Source organism: Atta colombica, unplaced genomic scaffold (genome assembly GCF_001594045.1).
Source record: "Atta colombica isolate Treedump-2 unplaced genomic scaffold, Acol1.0 scaffold198, whole genome shotgun sequence".
Taxonomy (NCBI): Eukaryota; Metazoa; Arthropoda; class Insecta; order Hymenoptera; family Formicidae; genus Atta; species Atta colombica.
The window spans coordinates 4020163-4044989 of NW_017259291.1; the positions used below are offsets into that span (position 1 = coordinate 4020163).

Consider the following 24827-nt stretch of genomic DNA (forward strand, 5'->3'; position numbering starts at 1 on the left):
TTTATCGCAAAAGAAAGGGAGAATTAAAGGAGGAAGAAACTTTCTAAAGATAAAAACAAACGACATGATCGTTCATCGTGCATTCTTTCAGTACCGTTACATCGTCGGGATTCCGTGCTTTCAGATAAACAAATTTCGTTTCTTCGTGCTTGAGTGAGCGAGCAAGAGAAAGAGAGAGAGAGAGAGAGAGAGAGAGAGAAAACAGGGCGCTTTCAGGAACTGCAAAGCTCAGCGATCTTAAATCAAATAAGAAGTCGTGCAAAGGGTCGCTCCAGCCGAACGATGAGAAATTCGCTCTCGCGTTCGCCTTCTCTCGCGAGAGAGCGAGAGGAAAGAAGGAGGGATGGTAGGTACGCGCGAGCGATGGAAAAAGAAACGAGAATTAATTCCCGTTAATTGCTCGGAGCTGAAGTTTGCTGAAAGCGCTTTATCGAATTGAAAGCCTTTCAGCTTCGCTCTTTCGAGAGCACGCCTGCCCGTCCGTCGAATGAAATGCCGAATAGACGTTGCCCGCGAGCGGCGCGGCGCTCCGCTCGCGTGCGTGAACGTTCCATTCTGCTCATTCGCCGAGACGAGGCACGAAAGGAAGCAGCGAATGGAAGAGAGCCTGACCGGAGAGCATAAGAGTCGAATGAGATGGGAATCGTAGAAGCAAGTCGACGAAGCGAACTAAACGTAGGGCAATTCAGAGTACTCCGTTGCCTGATTGCATTTAATTACACGTGCCGTGGCCTTAGTACTACGCGATTGCTGCATTGCGCGCGCTGGGTGGCAATGGACGGTGGATGCCAAGCTTCCATCAGCCGCTCGCTACCTCGTAACGAGCTTCAGACCGTTAGACAGACAACTGTAAGCCGTATGGAACTCGCGTATAATCACGCCAAGCGAATGGGGGGGGGGGGGGGGTGAAAAAAAAAATCTTATTATTAAAGTGCGAAAGCACTTGCGTATCAACCGCCTTCTCCACCTTTCAGTTCAATTTATTTTTTTCATAAATTCATAAATAGTCGATATTTTTAAAATAAAATATAAATCTTTGTTTATACCAGTCTGATCGAAGTCGCTTTCTAATTATGTGTTTATCACTGAATTATTATATATTGTATATTCACTAAGGTATTCTCCAATTCCAATAAATCTCTTCCCTCTCGGAAACAGATAAAAACTTTATATCATGACTTGTACACAATAATTAATATCTTAGATATAACGCAATCTAATTTATCGTCGTACACTACTACACAACATGACATTAATTTTCAATATATGCTACTGCAAGTTATGCAGCCCGGGCTGTCCTCTAATTCTCTTCGACCATCCCTTCAATTCCCAGCAGAGACACTTAGCAAGCTCTAATATATTGTACTAACAACGGAAAGAGAAGAGAATATCTAACAGGTCAGCATATCTACCAGCGATTAAATATCGATCTGACGGCAGTAAGCAAAGGATTAGTTCTATTAATAATAGTATTTGAAAAAGAAGATATAACACGAGATACCGCAAAGTTGGAGACGTATCGATTTTCCATCGACAGAGGGTTTACTTGTCCTCTTTAGTATTATCCCTCATCGGTAATCGTTCGAAGCAGCGAGAGAACGTTACGTAGAATTTCTCGACCTACCCGTTTCCTCGAGCCACTTAATTACACGTATAGAGCTTGCACTGCAAACACCGTATCGTACGTTGGATTCACTTGTAAGTATCAGAAGGGCAGTTATCTCACAACGATAGCCGATACATAATCGTGGAACGATATCGCACATAAGATGTACAACACCAGCGTGGTTTGTATCCTTATCGCGTTTAAGAAACCCTATATCTTGGAAGATATCCGATCGTGTTCGATTATCCGCAACCGAAACCGACGGAAAACCAATAATTCATCTCTGCGCGTAATTGCATGAAAATGAAGATTAAAAAGTTAGTTGGCTTAATAAAGTGGGAAACAAGTCGCATAAGAAAGCCGTGACGGGCACAAAAATCAAGAATTCGATCGAAGAAGAGCGATCAACTTAGAAGTACGGAAACTAATTTCAATGAGATATTGAAACTATAAATTTATTTATCAATTTATTAATTTTACAAAACTTAAAATCTTTAAATAGAGGCAAGAAAAAGAAAAAGGGAGAAAAGTGAGTGAGAGAGAGAGAGAGAGAGAGAGAGAGAGAGAGAGATATTGTTATTTATTAAGCGCTCTAGAATCAGATTCTCTCAAGCGTTAAAAAGCAATAGCATAACTGAGCAATAAAATAAGAAAAATTAAAAGTAAATATGTAAAATAAAACAAAACTAGAGAGAGAAGAAAAAAGAGATTAAAAAATATATATTTATAATTTTAACTTAAGATCTTAAGAAACATATGTATCTATGTGTGTGATTCCTCCATTCCATCTTCTTATGTTCATATATAAACGAACACACACCGTTAGATACATGTTCTGCCTCGCGCAAATAGCATCACCGTTGCAGAATTCGATTTCGGAGAAGTTATGCGAACCGGCGGATATATACGCCGCAATCTATCCTCTCGGAGTATCCTCTCGAGGATGTATACGCTTCGAAGAACCGCCGGATTAGCGCAAGCTCGTGGATCTCTAGTTGCACAAAGAGAATGCGAGCGGCCTCGAAATTCGTTATGCTTCGCCTGTGTTCACCATGTAATCACGTTAATGTTTAATTCGTTGCCACCTTAGCTAATTCGCTCTCTAATAACTAATTTCCTTTCCTTCTTTCTTGCCGTGAATATACAACGTATAATATTATGCAGTTTAACGTTCTCAAACAAAGTTCGCAAGTTGTACAGATTAAGCACGGACTCTTATTTTAATTATTTTTTTTTTATTTTAACAAAACTCAGATAAAAAAATTTTTATAAGAAGAATATCGAAATACTTACCATTAATAGAAAATGTTGAATAGTACACTTCAAACAGAAAGTATATTCATAAAAAAGATTTCCAGATCCAATACTATTACATTCTTTGATCTGCCATAAAATATAAGATCGATATAGAGATAATCATTTATTATTGACAAAGGAATATTTTACTTTAAATAGAAAATCATCTGATCTTGGATTGATTTTGTGTCAAATGCTATGACGCCAGTCAGTCAAATAGTATCAAATCAAAAATATTTTTTGTCTCGTTATCATTAAATCTGTTCCGAGAGTGTAATTATTGATAAAGAAAGAGCGCGCCAAAGCCATTTATTTTAACATCTAATTTTAGATATCTAATTAGTAATAGTTATCTATTAATTGCTTAACAAACAACAAATAATCTCTGTTTTGTTATCGGTCTATTACTAGATCGTACGGTTATGTCAACCATAATCACAGTTCCGACCGAGAACAGCCGCGTCGCGAGAGCAGCTGTTTCGCATAAGTCTTTCGGGAAGAATAATACCTTCGCTTGCATAAGTCTTGCACTGCTGTCCGCCCACCCGCCTCATCCCGCCGTGAAATGTACAAAAAGCTTGAATAGTTTTAGGCGCACATACGCGTATATAACAATGAGTGCACCGCCTAAGGCTCCGCGTGTTTCAACCGCTTTATTTTGTCGAATTATTTTTTCGTCTTTTTTGTTTCCATTGTCAACGGAAAGCCCTAGCTATCTTGCGGTTATTTTTCCGTGAAACGGAAACACGCTGTATGTTACTATTTCCAGACGCAACACGTAGCTTTTGTTACTGTTGTAACATATTTTCAAGACATAATTGCACTGCAATTCTTTTACCTTTATTGTAATCATTGTTTGGTTTTTAATACTTAATTAACTATAACGAAAAACAAGTTAATTTAAAAAATTGGTCTGGAAAATTGATGCGACATTAATGATACAATATACACGGAAAAAGTTATAAATATTTTTACATGTAACGCTGCAAACATGTGTCTGATATTATATAGTATATAGTAGTTGCAACATACATACAATATACTTCAAATATCATAATTACGAGTGAAAGCTGCAATGTATGTTACGAGTTTCACATATATTCCCCGAAATCCTTTGAATTCATAAAATTAATTGGAAAAATCCTCGCATGTTGTTCATCCGCGGTTCATCTTCTTGAGGGAGTCGGTAAAAAAAAAATGATCGGGACAGATAGTAGATACAGGTGAAAGAACTCTCCTCAACCATTCGTCCCCAATTTCTAGCCTTCCCCTGCCTCTCTCTCTCTCTCCCTCCCCCCTCTCTTTCTCTCCTGCCAACCAGACCGATCGTCCCGAGAGAAACGGAAATCCTTAATTGAAAGCGTCCTCGAGCGAGAGCAACTTTTATAATTCCCCGGTCGATGATTAAAATTAAAAGTCCGTCCATGTCACAGGCAGGAAATCGTTGCGCCGGAAGGAGCGAAACGGGAAAAATCCGAGAAACGCTTCACGAAAAGGGAGAAGCAGGTGGGAAATAGTACGTTCCTTTTTTTTTTGCGACATTCGTTTCGCGCGAACTCTTTTATGGAGGAGCTTCGAACTAACGAGCGAATTGGCGAAGACAATCGAGACCGGTCGGCGTAATCTCGACTCTTGGAAATATATGCGGAATATGTAACGACAGCGGAGATACACGCAGAATATATAACGACAGGGGGATTCTGGTGACACTGTGCCTGACAGTTACACCAGTCTCTATCCAGAGATTCCAAGTTAATCGAAGCAATAAGAAGGAGAACGTAAAAATCAGGGAGAGTACCGAAGCCAGTGGAAAATCGAAGAGAATACGCCATCGTTTTATAGAAAGTCGAGAGATGGTGGAAGAGAACGTTTTTCCATTTAATGGAGCAGCATCCTTCCATAACTTCTGCGCCCCGGAAAAATCCATCGGAAACCTTTCTGAAAAATTCCGAATTTATCGAAACTTCTGCCATCGCCACGCTTCGAAAACACATAGAATGCAACCGATCAGAAATTCACTTAAAAAAGCAGCCGCGTAGCAAATTGAGAATGATATTGACGATCGCTGATAAGAAGAATAAAAACATTGGAACGATCGAGGATTTAGATTAAGGATTTGAAAACATGCCAAAGTTAGAAAATTTCGTCGCAACGCCAAATAAAAAATTCGCCGTGTCATTTCGCGAATCCGTTCCGCGCGATTTCAGAATCAAGATTTCGGGAATGACGATATTACTGAAAAGGTCGCGATTAATGTGTGGTCCCACGCAAACAATGAGCGTATAGAAACATCTCGGCACTTTCAGCCAATAGCTTTTAACTCCGATAACAAAAATAATGGACACAGAAAACGATCTGTGTGGTAACGTCTATAAGGAAAAGTCGACAAATTCGTCTGAAAAATTAAAGCTGCATTGAAAGAGCAATTTTGCACTTTGAAAGAATCTAAAAGTTTAGCTAGATACAGATCTGAAAAATAATTTTGCTGGACCATCAAAACGATTAGATAGAATTGGTTGCTAGAATATCAAAACATTCTGCAGCGTTGCTCATCATGCTTAAAATTCCTGCAAAATTATTTTGATGGTCCAATAAAATTATTATTTTCATTGCAGATCTGTATCTAGTCAAATTTTTAGATTCTTCAGTAAAATTGCTTTTTCAGTGCAGAGACATCTCTGTATGAAAAAGGATATGCACGACGGTCGAAGCGTTTCTGTGACGCAATAGTATAGATGCACCGAGAAACCAGAGACATCCATCTCCGTTGACAATCTCTTTTTACATCTGCCTTTCCTCCGCACTCCCTTTCCCACTGTCTTTCTCTTTCGTGTCTCGACTATTCTTCTCCGTCCTGATTCGGTCGCATTTTGCAATTTATCATCGGTCGATTAATTTATGCCGAGATTCCACCTCCACCCCCGCTCATCCGTCTCTCGCATCGACGACAGTCGACAGTGTTCTCCGCCTCCCTCTCGGTTGGATACTTAGTCAGACGCAGTCTGGTGCGCCATTACGCGCTAAAAGCGAGGACATGATTGCGCGGGAATGTCTGGTATTTTACAAAATAGGATATCCCAACTGGGAGATCCTGAGGGAGAGACAGAGAGAGAGAGAGAGAGAGAGAGAGAGAGAAAAAGAGAGAGAGAGAACGACTAAACTTTTGCTCTGAAACTGAATAGCACTCCGTGGCCGCTCCCCATTTGATTCAACTGCTGCATTTCGAAACTGTTTCGGAACTTTTCGAAAAATACCGCGCAATTTATTGAAAATTTCATGTTTATTCAGACGATACACTGCAGCACGCAAACATAGGCGCTGTTGATCGCCGCTTCTACAAACGTAATCCGCATAAACGTTAACCCGCAACGCGACGGCCGTCGCTCGGAAATATCCATTCATTCGCACATCAAACGTCTGTATTCGTCGGATGCAGAATGCAGCGCGCGAACTCGCGTAGCAAAAACAAAACGCAAATAATAACAACATATTAAAAGCTCCGAGCGTGTGTGCATCGCTCGAAATATTTTGCGCCATGTAATCGAATCCCCCGTGTACGTCGCGCGCACGCGATAAAATCCAACCGAGCGACACACACAATCGCTCGTTTCAAATCCTCGAAACCATTTAAATCACGTTACTCGTTTGATGATGTACGCGCGAGCGTGTAGGCACGCGCGCGCGCACGTCCTGAAAATTCGAAGTTTGAAAGACGAATCGATACATGGAAAGCGTTACTGTGGCGAAGGGCAACACTTCAATGCAACCCAATGGGACCGCTGCGTACGTTTCTCTTCCTCGTCTCGTCTATTGATTCCGTTTCTCTCTTTGTCTCATCCATCAGGTCTCTTTCTTCCTTTTCCGTCTCCGCTTTCCGATCTCATTCCCTTTTGCGCTGACTGACAAACGTGTGCACGCTCGACATAGCATAGAAAACTGTCTCTCTCCGCTCTCGGCAACGTCCAATTAACGTAATTTCCAACGATAGGCACATCCATCGATCAGTCCCAACGAAACGAGCGCTCATTCCTTCGCCTTATCGACAGCTCGCGCATTCGGTTGTTTCTGACATGACCGTGCAAAAATCAGAATCGAAGATAGAAGACTTAATTAATCAACTAAATTAAAAATATTTAATTAATTTGAAGAGGTAAAAATTGCTATACATTTTACATTTAATATTCACTGTATCAACGACGTGCTTTAACATCTCAATCCCCGTAATGTTGAGCTTTAAGAACAGTCGATTTTTTGATTGTAAGAATTCTTGATAGGAATAAAAATTTAAAACTTAAAAAAAAATGAATAAAATATAACTCGAGTTCTACGATAATAAAAACTCAAGCTTTATAACAAGTGTGCAAAATTTTTTCAAATTTTCATACAATCTAAAATTTTCATACAATCTGCAGTTTAAAAAAGATCGCTAACAGAAGGTGCAAAATTAAATATTGCCGGAAGATTAAAAATAAAAATTAAAATCGTTAAGATAAAGATCACTTCAAATTAGCCAAAGACTTACCCCACCTAATCACATTTTTTTCATTTTTTATCATTTGCAATTAAAAATGGATCACAAAAGAAATTTCTGTACAACATTCAACGCGGAAAATATCTCGGAAGTTAATCCACGCAAAAGCACTGGATGGCAAAAGCGACTGCACTCGTCTCGAGTCGAGTGACCCCGACGAGACAATCCGCCTTGGCGGAAGCAATTAGCAAATAGTCAGCTCCGTCGTTGCTCTCATCATTAACGCTGTTACGTTGGCGTGCCTAACTAAAACATCAAAATACAGGAACTTGAAAGAAACCGAATGCGAAAAGATAAACAGAAAAATCGAGAGAAAAGCCACGAAGAAAGAGATAAATAAAGGGGAAATAAATAAGGGGAATAAAAAAAGAAGAAACGAGGAGAAAGAAAGGGCCGCTCGTCTAATTAAGCGCGTTAATTCATTTCTCCCTTTTCGGCTCTTATCCGTGTACCATTACGTCGGAGCTTATTCGTGGCTGCCAAGGGGCAAGGTTAAACGTATAGAGAGAAGCACGTAGAGAGGAGACACGCGGCTACGCTCGTAGCTACGTGTATCGCGTGCGTAGCGTCGCACATGCGAGTGTGTACACAGAGAGAACACGCGATCTTCCCGCGCACCCCGCCATTCGCGACGCAATTAACGTCTCGGGGTTAATTAATAGGCACGCCACGGAGAAAGGAGCCCCGGCGTAGCCAAAGGCGGTGCAACAGACATTAGGCAAACCAACGTAAACCCATCCCGTATAGTACACATGGAGGATACGGCTTGATATGTACCTACGTGCGATACGTACATACGTACGTACGTGAGTACGGGGAAAGGATGGACCACCACCATTACAAGCGCGAAGCAGCGAAAGAGCTACTCCGTAATTACCTCAATGTCGCTCTCTGTACGCAGAGAAAGCGCGCAGAGAAAGAGAGAGAGAGAGAGAGAGAAGAGAGGAGAGAGAGAGAGAGAGAGAGAGAGATCGGGAGAGAGACTGGAATAGACTTAAATGCGAAATTGGCGCCGTTAATTCTATCGTATGACGAGTACAATTCCCCTACCCCCCTATCTCGTTAATGTAAAACTAATTAGACGACGAGACCGTACTTCGCTCCGTACGATCGAAAGAGTAGCATCGGCAACAAAGACAAAGACAATGACTACGATGATAAAGAGAAGGATAACAAAGATGAAGACAAGAATGATGATGACAATGGTGATGATAACGACGACAACGTTTGCTGAGGAACGTTATGCCAGATAAAACGAAGAAAATATTAAGTTAAGCATCGTTGCATTCTTGGCTTTTCACTGCGTTTCAGAGTTCTCGATAACGTCGTGAGAGATTAATTCAAGAATACGAGTCCCACAAGATAAGTGTCACACGGGGAAATAAATATCCACATGCTGGCTGATAATTTTATATTTCAAGTAAAATAATTTGTATTCCTCTCTCAACTAGGTTAACAATATAAATCGTGATATAAACAATTCCATGTATTTCAATTATCGCGCGCGCGTTACTTGATATTTATTATACGATAAATATCAAGGATTATTTGTACTTTAAGAAAATTAATGTTTTTATATAAAATTTCGAATGTTTAGACATAAAGTTATTATATGTAGACATAACATTATTATACATGCTTCTAATTACATTATGCTACAAAATAAGAACAACAACGACAATCAAAAGATATTATTGATATAAAAATGTTAAATACGTTGTTTGTGTGTGTATGCGTTGTTTCAAATATAAGAGTATATATAGTATTTAAAATTTTATTTTTGTAATATAAAATAGATCGTGAAGTGTTTAGCAAACACACAAGCACTGTGATTGAACATACAAAATTCACTTTGTTAATTACAATGCGCAACGCGTACAGCACCATCGTTACGCTAGTGTAAACCTAATTAAATGACGGGTACGTATACGCCTTTATGTCTATTATGCAAACAAACGTGAATAGATATTATTTCAGACAATATTGCATTTCGTAGCAAAGTGATAAAATAATAGAAAGAGGATGCAGAATAATCAAACGTTTTGTCATCGGTAAACAGTAACATCGTCTAATATGTAATACATATAAAATGTGTAATATTATTTCATTCATTGTTGCTGTAATTAAAAAAAAAAAAATTTCTCAAATCGTGTGCTCAAAAAAAGGTCCCAAAAATGCGTTCCCCATAAAAAGGTTGTAAAGTATATATTCATTATGTGCGTGCGTACGTGCGTGCGTATGTGTATGTATGTGTTATAACTGCATAAAGTTAAATGCAGAGTTAGCCTCATTATATTGCCCCACTAAGAAAAGTAGGAACTCCCTCGTTAGCGTGAAACTAATTAGATGGCCAAGATATATTCGGCTCAGAACTTCTGTCGAGACGGGAGAGAAACGAGTACTTTTATCGTCTCATTCTAACCAGCCCGAAAAGCAGCGCCTCTCACTCAAAGCTCCTAGACATGGTAAACGGACGCAAATGCACGTGGATAACATTAATTAGCCGTCGCACCTCAGAACTTCGAAAGAACTCTCTCAAAGAGGAACCCTGGAGGAACCAATTTTTCTTTTCTCGCAACAATAAATATTATTAGAAAATTAAACCTTTCATATTAACTTTAATGTTTATAATGTATATAATGTTTAATGTATATAATATTAAATTTTGATATTTTAATAATATAATATTAATGTCCATCTATATCATGAATATCTATTTTATTAATTTTTACACACAACACACACACACACACACACACACACACACACACACACACACATACATACACACACACACACACATACACACACACACACGCATACAAAGAATCTATAGTTAATAAAACTTATGATTAACAGATTCCCAATAACTCGATTTCGCGGTCACTCGCGATATTTTTCTTCGCGTGAGCGAATCGTCGATTTGAAAAATCACGTAATTGGCGTCAGAAAGAGCCGATAACGGAGACTTGGAACCACGCCAGGAGATAAGGAGCCTCTGGGGAATATCGGATGAAAGAGAAAGAGAACAGTTAGGTCCGGAGAAAAGGTCGAAAATCCGAAACGTTTGAATAGAGCGATATGGTGATCCCAGCATCGAGAATCATTACTCCCGATTTTCAAGAAGAATCTCGAACAACTGCACTTGCGATAAAAAATGTTACTTCTGACAGCGGTTAAATCGTTATTATCGTGGTACTCCGCGACGCTATTTATATAAGGGCGTTTTCATTCGCCTGTAGGGGAGGCGATGCTTTGAAAGAGGAATGAAAGACTGGATATAGAAGAGCGACGTACAAAGGGGAAAGCCCGATAACGGGTGGAAAATATAAATCTGAACGCGTCGAGATGGCGGCACGAAAATTCGACGAGAGTGGCCTGCAGTGTTGCAGGCGAATAAAGGAAACGACGAAAGGGAGCCAAATGTGGCGATGTAAGCGTGAGAGACCGCACGAATAATTTTTCAAAAAAGCATGTACCTAAGAGTGAAAAGAAAAAGCGAAGGGAGACTATGGATCTCTGGACATTCATTTATAGCTTCGAGTTTACACAGACGCCTTTCGCATTCCTATCAAATAGATCAGTTGTGTCGTCAGAGACCCTTCCCATATCTATTTGTTCTCGCAAGCTATGTATCATAACTATTTGTTTTCTCGGACCGTTACGTCACAATATTCTGCGATGATTCGAAAGAACGATCTCAAAATAACTTTATGTGAAATGGAAATGTGGACGTGCCTAATGAATTCGCATATATACTATTAAATCAAATTTAACCTAATTTAAGTCGCCACTGTTCCTACTCAATATCGTTATTGTATACTAAAATAATGGTTAAATTTGACACTATATTGTTTCAAATTTAACCTTTGTTTTAGCATAAAATAACGATATATTGAATAGAAACAATGACAATTTAAATTAGGTTAAATTTGATACTATAGATTTAACAGTATATATCTTAAATTTTATAAATAATTATTTAACTTGTAAATGATCTGCATTCCAACACGTAAAATAATTTTTAATGAATTGACTATGATAGATGACAATAATATCTTTAACCTTTACGTGGATAGATAGGGTGATTATAGCACGTCAAATATAGTTTTCTTTGAAATCTTGTTCAGAAAAAAATCTTATAAAACTTAACTAATGCACATTTAACTATAACATAAATATAAAATATAAAATAAACTATAAAATTAAATCTTTTGATGTGTGTTCTAAAAATCTTATATATTAATTTTTGTTATCTTTAAATTACCCACTTACTTAAAAAGCAATAATGGCAACAAAACAACAAAGATTTCAAGTCATTTTGTAATTATATGCTACCTGCTATCAACGTTAATTTATATTTACAATTGCTATACGAACATCTGATCGCTATAGACTTTCAATCGGATAATGACAAGATGCTATATCGATCTTTGTTCATTAACTTCAGCCTTCAGTATCTCTTTAACGAGCTTTTCCCAACAAGCGCTATAACTCGCTAGCAACCCCTTTTTCCATTTCGTCCCCATCCTCTGTTCTGCACCTCTCTGAACCCTCTGAAACAACGGGAGCGAAACCACTCCTCCGATTACCGCCCTCTCACCTCTTCCCTTCCTCCCATACAGCCGACGTTTGTGTTTTACCTCGTGCCACTGCAAATGCGCCAAGATAAACTGCGAACTCTGAAATTCGGTACACTCGTCCCCGCCTCTTTGTATTTTCGCCCACCCTTTCTGTACATACGTGTACACATGCAGGAGTGTATTTTCGCGTGCATACTTAATGCAGTTTGCACATTTAAAGAAAAATAGCAAAAGAGACAAATACAGACGAGCGTCATAAAAACGCATTAATGATTATTGCGAACGAATAATCTTCATTATATTCTCTGTGTGATCTTGATTAAACTCACAACTGATGTAAAATGCTACTTTGCAAAAAGCTGAAATTACAATGTTACATATAATGCAAAAAAGCTATTGCATTATATGTAACATTGTAATTTCATTTCTATACAAATTGTCCCGAGTATCGCGCCACGTAAATATGTGTATCCTAAAATCAATTTTATTCATATAATATTTTTAATAAGGAGAAAAATAGCATCACCATAAATAAATTAAATATGAGTACATAGTTGTTTGTGACTTATATCTTATCGCCTTATAAATACTTATTTATTATTTATATGTAAAGTATTTGACAATATTTTATATTAGAAATTTATTAAAAATTGTAATTAATTATTGATACAATCATATATTTATGTCCATAACAAAAAGACAGCGTCTTTAACCGCGATATTTTATCAACTGTAATATCTCAGCGTGATTCTTGCAGAGAATAAATACAGGGATTGCGTCATTTTTCTTCTTAGATAGTATACCGTGGTAATTTTTTAGCGGATGCTGGAAACAACGCGGGGCTTAAACGCGAATTTACGGCCTATTCCGCTTCGCGTGGAATGTAGATCGCGGAGCGTATTATCTGCTTCATAAAAATCTGCTTCCACTCGTGCTAGTGCGAAAGGTAATCTAAATTCATTCGCTCGGACCATGAGATAACGCATAGCCGTATGCTTCTCTGTGTTGCAATGTAAGATTAATTCGCATTTACAAAACCGTCATTTCTTCGATATTCAACGCAATGACTTAATTATTTTACATCACAAATAACTTGTATATTTTATTAAATTCTCATTTTCTTTATCGTCCCTATTTTATCATTACAAAAATAAAAAATACATAATCGAGGCTTGTAATAATTAATAACTTATTCCTTAAATTACGTTGATCTATGGTAAAAATCATTAATATCATATGCCAATATTTCCTATTTAAAATTATTTTTCGGATCCTTTTATTATAAAATTAATCTAAAAATATATAGTGAGCTTTAATAACCGATAAATCCTTACAAGATTTACTCTAAGCTGAACAGGAAAGTCCATCTTGCGCGCGTTTCGACTTTCTCATTATCTCTTCTCGAAGGTCCCGTTGTCGTTTTTCTCTACCTCGGTGCGGAGTCATCCCAACCATGAGCCGGAAATACGTCCGCAGCCATGCCGCCCTCAAAAGTTTTTATCGCTTGTTTACAACTTCTTCTTCTCTCTCTCTCTCTCTCTCTCTCTCTCTCTCTCTCTCTCTCTCTCTCTCCTCTTTCTCTCTCTCTTTCTTCTCTCTTCTTCGCCATACTCATTCACACACATACTGACTCGAATGCTGCGTGCTTGCAGCACAAAATCGTAAAGTCACGAATCAGATTCCCGAGGGCTTACTCAGGTGAGAGATAGAGGCAGACCGTCGTCTTCGTTTCGAAGTAATCGAAGACCTTGTACAACGATACGAAAGTATTCGTGACGGCAGATTTTACGATACACGCGGTTTATTACCTCTGCGTGCCAGAAAGTTGAATTTTTTAAAAAAAAGATCAGAAGTGTTTGAGCTTACAAAATAGCGAGCTTCTCAGCAAAATCCGTCAAGATCCGAAGAAAAACATTTTCTGAAAATTACAATAAAATTCTAAAAGATCAGTTACGAGGGCAAGTCAATAAGTTCTTAGAAAATCTGTCAGAGGGCACTCGCAGTGTCATGTCACATTACTTTTTGACAAGTAGCATCTCTCAGCTGATTACTGTCAAATTTTGAGCGGAATTCATCGCGTGGTTTCATTGTAGACGATTAAAGCGAACAACTTTTGTATTTTTTGCAAAATGTAAAAAAACGAATTTCATGCAGTGATCAAACATCTACATATGAAAGATTTAACGCCAAAAAGAATTAAAGCTGAGTTGGATAATTTCATAGCACATCTGCACCAGCACTTGCAACTGTATACAATTGAGTGAATTTAAACATGGTCGTACATCCACACATGTTGTACCTCGTTCGGGACGTCCAATTGAAGCTGCTACGTCATTAATAAAGTCTACGATATTGTTTTGACTGATCAACGATCGAGCGAAAGTGCGCGAGCTTGTTAAGGCCACAGACCTATCATATGACAGTGATTTCAATTTTTGCATGAACAATTGAGTATGAAAAAGCTATCGGCAAGATGGGTGCCGCGTTTGCTCACTGTGGATCATAAGCGCGACCGTGACGATTTTAAAAATGTTTGAAGATGTTTCAATAATCCAGATGAATTTCTGTGTCGATTCATTACTGTGGATCCATTACTTCACACCCGAGGCGAAGGAACAGTCAAAATGGATTTCACAATGGATTTCACCGAGTGAACCAGCTCTGAAGAAGGCAAAGACCGTAAAGTTGGCTGGAAAGGTGATGGCCACAGTTTTTTGGGATGCACGCGGCATAATTCATATCGATTATCTTCCGTCAAAGCAAATAATCAATTACTATACAGCCTTATTGAACCGTTTTAACAACATTTTAAAGAAAAACGTTGCCATTTGACGAAGAAGAAAATGCACGAGTTCACACGTGTCCGGCACCGATGGCCAAATTCAATGAATTCCGTTACGAATTGCTTCTCCATCCATATTCGCCAGATTTAGCCCCCTGCGACTACTTCCTGTTTCCAAACCTGAAGAAATGGTTCGGAGAAAAGAGATTCACCACCAGAGAGCAGCTCATCGCCGAAATAGAGGCTTATTTTGAAGGATTGGACAAATCATATTATTCAGACGGTTTGAAAAAGTTGGAGAAGTTGGATTAAGTATATCGAGCTGAAAGGAGACTATGTTTTTATTGAGAAATAAAAATGAAAAATCGATCAAAAAAAATGTATTTTACTATGTTTCTCTAAAAACTTATTGACTTGCCCTCGTAATTCCTACGTCAAAATTCTGTATTAATAAAATATAATACAAGCGTGCGTTTTTAAAAAAATTCTGGAAGATGTATTGAAAATATGGAACAGATTATTGATATAAGAATTGTTTTAATAGATATAGAGGATCTTATTACACGACGTGTTACTCGCTAAGGACTTTTTTTTTTTTTTTTTTTTTGATAGAAGCACGAGAGGATGCAACAAGCGGCGCCTCACCACCATTCGAGAAGCTTTTACACGTCCTTTGTGTCGCTGAATGGTACGTCGTTCTGCATTTTTAGTTGATTCCCCTTAACGAAGGGCCGATAAAAGGATGTTTATGGCTAGCTCCGGATCAAAGGTAAGTGCGCTTACGCTGTTAGCGAAAAGCCGAGAGAGCCGGCTCTCGTCCGCAAAAGACCGCCCTTCATCCGTCCTCTCCTCCCACATGACGACGACGACGACGACGACGACGACGACGACGACGACGACGACGACGACATTATAAACGTATGAATATAATTTGCGTGTACCGCATACAGGCATACGTATGTTCGTGTCCATAATATACCTCCCGTGTAACATCCTAGGTCTTTAGAGAAGCTGAAGTTAGATACTCGCACGCCCTGGCTTCGCTCTAGCTTTAATGTCCGCCGCCTGATTATAATCTCGTCAACAGGTTACGTCATTAGAAGCAGATTGTGCGGTAATACGTTCATTCTCTCTCTCTCTCTCTCTCTCTCTCTCTCTCTCTCTCTCTCTCTCTCTCTCTCTCCCCCTCTCTTTCCCCTTCCTCTAACCTTTCCACTCATTTGTTCAACGCATTTCTGTTCCACCGTAAGCCGTGTCTTAGAATGCTATGCATTTCTATTTCGCAGATCATATTTCGCGCATATTCAAGTGCGGCATGTTCGTTTTTATTTGATACATTTATTTATACATTTGATACATTTTTTTATTTCGTGGATAAATTTCGATTAAAAAATATACAACAACACGATGAATACTTCACGCGATACATTAACATCGATTTTTCCCAACTTGGTTATGAGAGACCAGCGTAATCTTTTTGAGTGACCGTTTCTTTTTCCTACTAACTCGTCAGTAATGATAGTCGAGGTCAAAGGATGGGCGGAACTTTTCTGAAAGAGAAAATATGGGCGTAAAAAAGAAGCGTGAAGGCAAAGGATGTAGAAGAACCGCTCATTTCGGTTAATGACGGCGCTTCCTGTCTGTCCCAAGGCGAAGCCTTGGGATTAAGTAATTTTTCTCCACTTTGATAATTAGAATTACATCTCTCATGAACAGAAATTGTCTTTCTAAATGAAAATCTTCAACATCAAACAGCTAGTGCGTTCAATTCACCGCCTAACGTCGTGTTCCTTTTAATCGGTAATGGTTTAAGCTCGTGACATGAACAAAAGAGCAGAACGAGGCGTAATGCGATAAGGTCTGAAAATAGTTTCACGATTCTCGCTTTTGACGTGTTAACACATTTCGACGCTTTGTATTTTCGCAGTGGAATTTGCCCCGCGCAAGTTTTTACTGCGTCTCGAGTGACGTTTTTCCGCGCTTCGCGTCATGTTCGTGTATGCTAGGCGAGCGTTGGTTATTTCGATAAAAGGAAAGTGAGAAAATATTGCATTAGCAGCTCTACCATACGACGAAATAAGCAAAACGAGCGTTGTGTACTTACGAATCCTTACTTATCCGCGTATTGCGCGTGTTTGTTTTGCATTTTATTGAAAGAATTACAGACGTATCGTATCTCGTTAAACGCACCGATGCAGTGATACTCGATTTTGTAAACTTTTATACCATCGAAACAAATTTAATTTCACACAAACCATAAACGTCAAACCCTCCATCGCAGGTCCGCGTAAAATTTATGTACAGGACGTAATATTTGTTATATCTTGCGCATTATATCCGTACATAAAAAAAAAATGACGCTTAAATGATACGTCACGTCAATTATTTCACCGCCGTGAGATATCTATTACGACATATAAAAAACACGAATATTCATTTCAGAAGTTTGCCATAACGGACTGCTCTCCGCTAAGTTATTATTGCAAACGCGAAGTCGCGAAAGTTACTTCGAGGGGAAACTTGGAGTGAATTTAAAAGCGATTCACGTGGAAAGCATCGAGGACGGAAAATATATCGGGAAACGCAACGAAAGAGAAATGAGAGATGCCAGACAGAGATCTAAAATTACCTGCGTCACAGGAGTAACGATATACATTAGTCAAAACGGATAGGAAATTCAGGGCTACCGAAGATATAAAAGGTACGAACAAAGAGAGCGTAACGGAGGGATAGACAAGGACGAGTGTTCGCGGTGAGAGGAAATTTAGCGACAGTTTCGGATAATTTCTGAATAAGGATAACCCGGACACGTTCGTTCGTTGTAGTAGCCGGCGGCGGCGGGCCGACTGGTTCGTGAGCTAAATTAAAAGCACGAATTGCTCCGAGCTAGGAGCTCTCTTCCTTTGATCCGCCAGGATGGCGCGGTAGTCGGGGATGTGTACGTGACGTTATTACGAAGGCCCCCCCTCGTTTCGCAAACGCGAAATCGAAGCCCGATATTTCAATATATTTCCGCCGAGTGTCGAACTTTTGTTTTGCGCGATTCGCAAAGACGCGACGAAAAACGCGAGCGGATTAGCGATGCGACATTACGATCATTACGAAGATGTACGTAACTAGTTACGAAAATATTTACTCACGAATACTTTAATTTGGCATATCGAGTCCTCCGAAGATATAATAACGTATGATACTCCATTAATGAAATGTCAACTTAAATACGTTGCTTCTGCAATGCTAATGTAGCAAAAATATCATTTTTGATTTTATCGATATTTATAAGAAAATAAAACGCGAATGTTCAAAGGAGTAAAATAGTTTCCAATATCCGGGACAATAGTCGAAGCAACGTCCATTTAATTGCCATGTAATTGCATATTCATACACTAAAAAAAAGATTAGCTGCTGCAGCAGCAAATTAGATGGTATAATATGGCCTAACATTTTTAATTGGCTGCAATAGCTAGTTTTTTGTTGCAGCAACCAATTTTTGTTTTAGCTTATTTGCTATGTCAGTATAGGATTTCGATAGACTAACCAAAAATTGGCTGCTGCACCAATTAAAAATGCTATGCCATATTCTTTTCTTTCAGTGTACAGCACAGTTCTCTAAAGGATGATCTAAAGATATTCAGAAGATATACCTATCATAAAGATATGCCCAAGATGTCCTTTGGAATGTGCTATGTGGAATAGTATATTATTATACTCTGAATATAATATACATAATAGATATGAATTTAACACACCATGTCGATGTTTATATAATTCTCACTGTGTTGATGTTGACATAAACACCAACATGTGGTAGTGGATTTGACACTCTGGTTTAAATGATTTAACATTAAATCCACATTATGTTTATACCAACACTCATAATGTTAATAAATATCCACACTTATATTTTTTAAAACGTAAATAGTAATCGTCGCAATACACTTGTGAAAATAAATAAAAATATTGTTTATTAAATGTTTTCAGTTTGGTTCATAGCTCTTGTTTTTGTTATTTTGATTTTTATCATTTGAGCTGTTTCCTTATATAGTTTTAATTTTAAATAAAAATAATTAATCAATTATTGCACTATGAAAAAATTAAAAAAACAAAACGCGGTGGGTTGCATTATTAATAGTTCAAAAAGAAATGTTGAACATGATAGTCGAGTACGCAAGGAAAAGATTTACCGGTCTTTCGATCATTTTACAGGGATTTCCGCTCGATCGAAATCGTTCAAAATAAGCGAAGCATCAGTTTTCGCTCAACGCCGCACGCCTCCGATTTCAAAGTTATCCACCATCGTAGTTATTCTCGTTGTTTTCTCAGTGTCTACTTACACGGCACGCCTCGCCGATCGCTTTCAAACGAAATATTACCGGAGCCGGTGAAACCAACGAAACCGCAGGGCGATACCATCATCAACATCGATGTTTACCTCTTCAACAGCTAGCCTCGGGAAGGAGAAGGATCTTTTCCAAAAGATTAGAAGAACGTTGAAAGCAAAACTTGTCAAGACTATGTTTATCTACCTCAGGGCTAGTTTAACGTAACACCTTCGAGAAACAATCCGCTACGTTACGACGTCAAAAACATAATTATTATATTATGCCGAAGAAAGAAAAAGCTTGCAATCTAATGTTTCTGGTTTCAAAGCAAATATTTTTATTTTTACTAGCTCTCTCTCTCTCTCTCTCTCTCTCTCTCTCTCTCTCGCTCGCTCACTCGCTTCCTTTCCTTCATTGTTTTTCTCGCGTATAACACTTTGATCTTTCAACCTGTGATGATTTTGTCATAAGCGTAGATAGAACGGGACACTCGGGGATTATTAACGGTATCATCGATCGATATAATTTATCATCATATACCGCGATCAGAGATGCTGTTCGTCCACGCATGCGATATATTCATAAATAAATTTACGATCGCTCCGTACAACAGCTAATTACACGAGACAAGATGAAATTCGCATGGCCTGCGCTCGCGCCACTGTTCGCGGACGATTAAATTCTGTGGCGTCCGCATTCCGATGATTGCGCAAGACGAATAGCGACCGAACGCTAGTTGACGTAGGCATTAATCACCTTGAAGAACTCGGCAATTTATTTCACGAGTTCGAAGTCTTTTAAAATATGCATCAGCCGACGAATACGGTATTCTGATTTGCAAGTGAGCGGTTTCTAATTCCACTACCGTTAGAATAAGTTCATCTGCTTAATTTAATAGAGAATTTTTGCAATAACGTGAATCCAGGTAAACGCTAAAATCACGTTATTCTTTTCTTAATTAATTGTTAAGAAGAAGATAACCTGATTTTAGTTCACCTATCTGGATAAACGATTATTGCAAAAACTTCCTATTATAAGCAATTTATTGAGAAACAAACAAAGAATGACTTAGATATCTAGTACACGAAAATTTTTTTAATCAAATTTTTTGTATGCAAATCGAGATTTATTACAGATTCGAACATATATCATTTTATGGATCATTATAGGTACTTATTCATTATAAATAAATTTTATAATTAATTAACTTATAGTAATTAAGTTCGATATTTCTTGTTGATTACTCTATATTGATTTACTTTAATGATCATAATTATCTAATAATGCATTGAGAGAAATGTTTCGTATGATATATGACTTATTTTTGAAAATTGTCTTATTTTTTTAATTTAAGAAATTTATTGTTTTAAAAAAAATTTGGTTAGAACAAAATTTTTCAAATTAAAAAGTAAGAAAGTTTTGCAAGATATATATCAATTAAATAAATGGTTTCTTTATAGATACACTTCTCTATGTGTAAATAAAATCATGTGTTGCAATATTGATCAATAATCATTTTAGAGTAGCGTTCTAAAATTTCTAGATTAACGTTCAAAAATAAAAATGGGAAATAAGATTAAAAATAGAACATAAGCAAAATACGATTCAAAGAGATTATATATCACTAGCAACGCTGTGAAACTTTTACATTCATTTAAAATGCTCCAACGACTCCCTAAAATAGAATCCTACCTTGAGGTGAAGAACGAAGAAGAGTTCTTCATTTTCCCTTGGGGCACTAATGTTTCGTGCCTTGGTAATTCAATGCTTCACAAACGGTGACAACGATCACACGATCACCGTACTTGTGAACGATTCCCGCTGTCGTCAACGAAAGCACCACCACCACCACCACGCACGATCGTCATTCGATAGCGAATACGAGAACGTGTAATCTCTTCCGAATATATCGTACGTAGACTTCCGTGTTCGGTCTACACGATCGAAAGCGGGACCCTCATTTTTCGCCTCGGACTGGCCTAGAATGTTTTGACGTCAAGATAATAACACGACACTGACATACACTCGCAAAACTGAAAATTAAACGTTATCGGTCTTTTAATTCAAATTTTTCGAAATTCTCATGGTCAAGAAAAAAAAATGTATTCAAAACGCATATTCATGGCTCATCGGTAGAGATGTACAAATTCACCAAGTCGTGATACACTCTGATCAACGGTAAATTCATTTATTCGCGGAGAAGCAAAAGGCTCACAACACACATCACCTTTGCGTAATTGCGAAATACAACAGACAAAGAACTTCCGCTTGGTACTTTGACCAGACGTCGTTAAAATATCCAGTCGATCGCGGAGTCTGTTGCATTTCAGGCGAATCGCTTCAACCGACTGCCAATATTTAACTGACGACGCACTCGCGACACGACGGCGACGTCCGAAGCCGCGCGAATCGACTGGAAACCGACGGTTTTTCTCGCACGAACTGCCGATTGTTCCGCATACCAACGGTAAACGCCACCACGTCGATTCAAACCAAAATTCGCATTCACGAGGCACTCTGAGGTCGAGAAGATCCGGCCAATCGACTATCCAACCTGAGTGGTTCGCACAAGTTGACCGAGCATCTCGCCGAAATCACTTTTCGCCAAAAAAACTGTCAACCACATCTTATCTGAGATCTTAATTATGAACCGGCAAATCGCACGATGATGGAGCACGGCGTCTCGCCTGGCTAGGAGAATGTTAGATAAGCTAACTCGGTGAGAGGCATCTTCCAAATCTCCTTCCGACCGCACAATTCAATCAACTTCAGCTCACCTCGAGACAGAAATCGAAAACGATATTCAACTCCAGCGGAAACTCACCGATCGTTTATGATGGACTCTCATCACTCTTGCACCTCAATGCCACAATCACCTGGCTAAGCACCGTGCAATAATCGCTAATAATCGCCGCGAAGTAAGCATTTCACTCGCGAAATAGGTTCATCTTCGCTCGATATTTCGTCATATCACTGACGATGGAGCAATTCCGCGAATTGTTTATCTCTGTTCACCGTTTGTTAAATTTAAACTTGGCGTACTTCGTTCAAGCGAAGAGTGCGAATTCGCGTGTTAAGAAGGACAATATTCAAGAATAATTAAGGACGAATTTTTTTCCAGGTTTCACTCAAATGAAGATTGAATCTTCGCACTAAAATGCAGCAGACGACAACGATAACGAAGAAAGCTTAAGACAACAACCTGTTAACGATACTTGAGTAGAGCGCAAAGACCGGAGCATGAATATAGAGAAGGTTCGCTCCCGAGGACGGAATTCGCGTATTAAATTCCTCATCACTTGAGCGATGTATCGCGTAATTCTCTTATGAGAGACTCGGAGAGTTGGATATCTCATCCGTCGACACAGAAGCACGCACGAGAGAAACGCCACCCTGTGTCAAACCGCCGTCCCGTTCGACCGTCCTTTCGTTTTTAATATCACCACGACGAGCCACTTTGTTGTTGTTGTGATTCGTACAGATGTTATTGGTCGACTCTTGACGCGCGTGGCGACGATCGCAAGGTGACAACCGCTGCTACCGCTGGTACTGCTGTTGCTGCTGATAGTGCTGCTCGCACGATGGTGGACGAAGGTGGTGACGGTGGGGGTGGCGGTGGTGGTGACGGCGTCGGCGTCGGTGGCAGCGGTGGTGGTTTCACGGGGTGGTCGGTCGGTCGAACGATCGGTCGGTCGGTCGTCCGAATAGCAAGTAGCGGTAGCAACGACGAGGACGACGGCGACGACGGTAGCGGGTGGATGTGCCAGAGTGCGGGCTTACGACAGAATGAGAGAAAAGCTCGGCTTACGGGGAGCCACGGCAGCGTGGCATCGCCGACTCCGCGATGAGCGAGAGGAGTTGCGCGTTATCGACCCATTCGCGAAGCTATATTCTGCTACTACTCTCCTATCCGCACACGCTTGCTCTACGCGTTTAGTACGATGTGCGTACATGCGTACGTAGCCTACCTATCTCTACCTACCTACCTATCGCCGAAAACTCGCACGCATGCACTCCGCGCCACACCACTCTCTCCACTTCACTCCACTCCAGCGCGCCTGCTCGCGTCGCTCGATTTTCGCGAGCAGCGCAGCATCACGGATACGTGCGAAAATTGTACGTCACGCGCGATCCTCTCTCTCTCTCTCTCTCTCTCTCTCTCTCTCTCTCTCTCTCTCTCTCTCTCTCTCTATCTATACGGATCGATTTCCTTTAACATGCTCAACCTCGCGACGAGTGTGCCATCCGAGAAAATTTTGGCGCGAGAAGAACGAAACTGCGCGAAACAAAGCACGAGTTACTATAACTATGCGCTGTAAATAAATTACACGAGATGAAAAAGAAAGTCTCAGGGAAGATTTAATTATGATATCAGTGTGTTCTATCGAAATAGAAAAATTAGAAACAGTTCTAGTATCAGCGACAAATCCAATTGACGCGTGAATAATTGCTACAATTAATTTTTGCGCTGTTATTTTTTTTACACGAAAAGAACAATTTTGCTCAAGTATTTAAAAATTTAGATACAGATTTAAAAATAATTTAGATCATCAAGATAATTATGTACGTTCAAACTAATTGTTAGAACATCAAAAACTTTTTACAGTATTGCTTGAAATTCCTATGTAATTATTTTGATAGTTGAACGAAATTATTTTCAAATCTTTAGATACTTTGACAAGATTGTTCTTTCCGAGTAGATTTACTTACTCAATTCTAAGAAGATTCAAAGTTCGATAATAAAGCTTATGTTGAATGATCCAACTTTGGATCTCTTCAGGATTCAGTAAATAAATCTACACGAAAAGAATAACGTTGCCGAAGTATCTAAAGATTTGAAAATAATTTTGTTGCACTATCAAACACGCATAGGAATTTAAGCAGCTCAAAGCTTAGTATATATTGAAAATAATCGTAAACTACTGAATTCTGCGATGCCGTCGCGCATTCCTCTGTCGCGCTCACGCAACATTTAACAGCCGCATTTAACGCTCAAACGAAATTTCCGCGTGCGTCCGACCGTGCGCGGAAGCGTTCCGGGTTTTCCGTTCCCCGATCGCGCGCAACAATGAGGACCCCGCGCTCGACTTGAATATCTAAATTGTATCGACTGTTTCCGGCCGAATAGCGCCGATAGCTCTCCACGCGAGGACGAATAATTTCAGTGCATGCGCACGGCATACACGAACGACCGGAAAGCACCGGAAAGCGGAGTGGCGCGTTTCGCTTCGGTCGGTCGCTCGGTAGCAAACAACGCCTGGATCCAAAATGGAATTTGTCGGAGCTGGATTACCGCAAAGCGCCACCGACACAGTTTTAATTACTTTTAATTATTCTGCCGCCATGTTCTTTTTGCACCGTGCGCGCTCGATCCTCTTTTTTTCTCTTTCTCTCTCACCCTCACTCGCAGAGTCTTTTGATCTTTTCGAGATCGGTAATGCTGATACGAAAAATTTCGAGTGGATTTCGATTGGAATTATTTTAAGAATACAAAATATATATAGAAATTGAATATAATAATCGATAACTAATATATCGAACATATGACGCATTTCGAGAGCAGCATAATTTTATGTAAAATTAAAATGTGATTTCAACATGATAAAAATTTAAAGTTTCGATAAAATGTAGGAAACAAGATTTTTTTTTATGAATCAAGCTAAAATAGAAATAAATCGGCTTTAACTTTTCATCAGTTCTCGAGTAA

The 24827-nt window shown here is 39.1% G+C and overlaps 1 protein-coding gene across 1 annotated transcript in view; it reads right to left on the minus strand.

Moving 5' to 3' along the window:
- The window catches only part of LOC108686868, a 292272-nt gene extending 271284 nt beyond the window's left edge, over positions 1-20988 (minus strand). The window contains exons 1-2 of the mRNA XM_018192364.1: positions 20926-20988; positions 20813-20872 (exon numbers count right to left, since the gene is read on the minus strand). Coding sequence (XP_018047853.1) covers positions 20813-20872; positions 20926-20988 — 123 coding nt within the window. The remainder of the gene's footprint in view (positions 1-20812; positions 20873-20925) is intronic.
- Positions 20989-24827: the final 3839 nt, after the last annotated feature.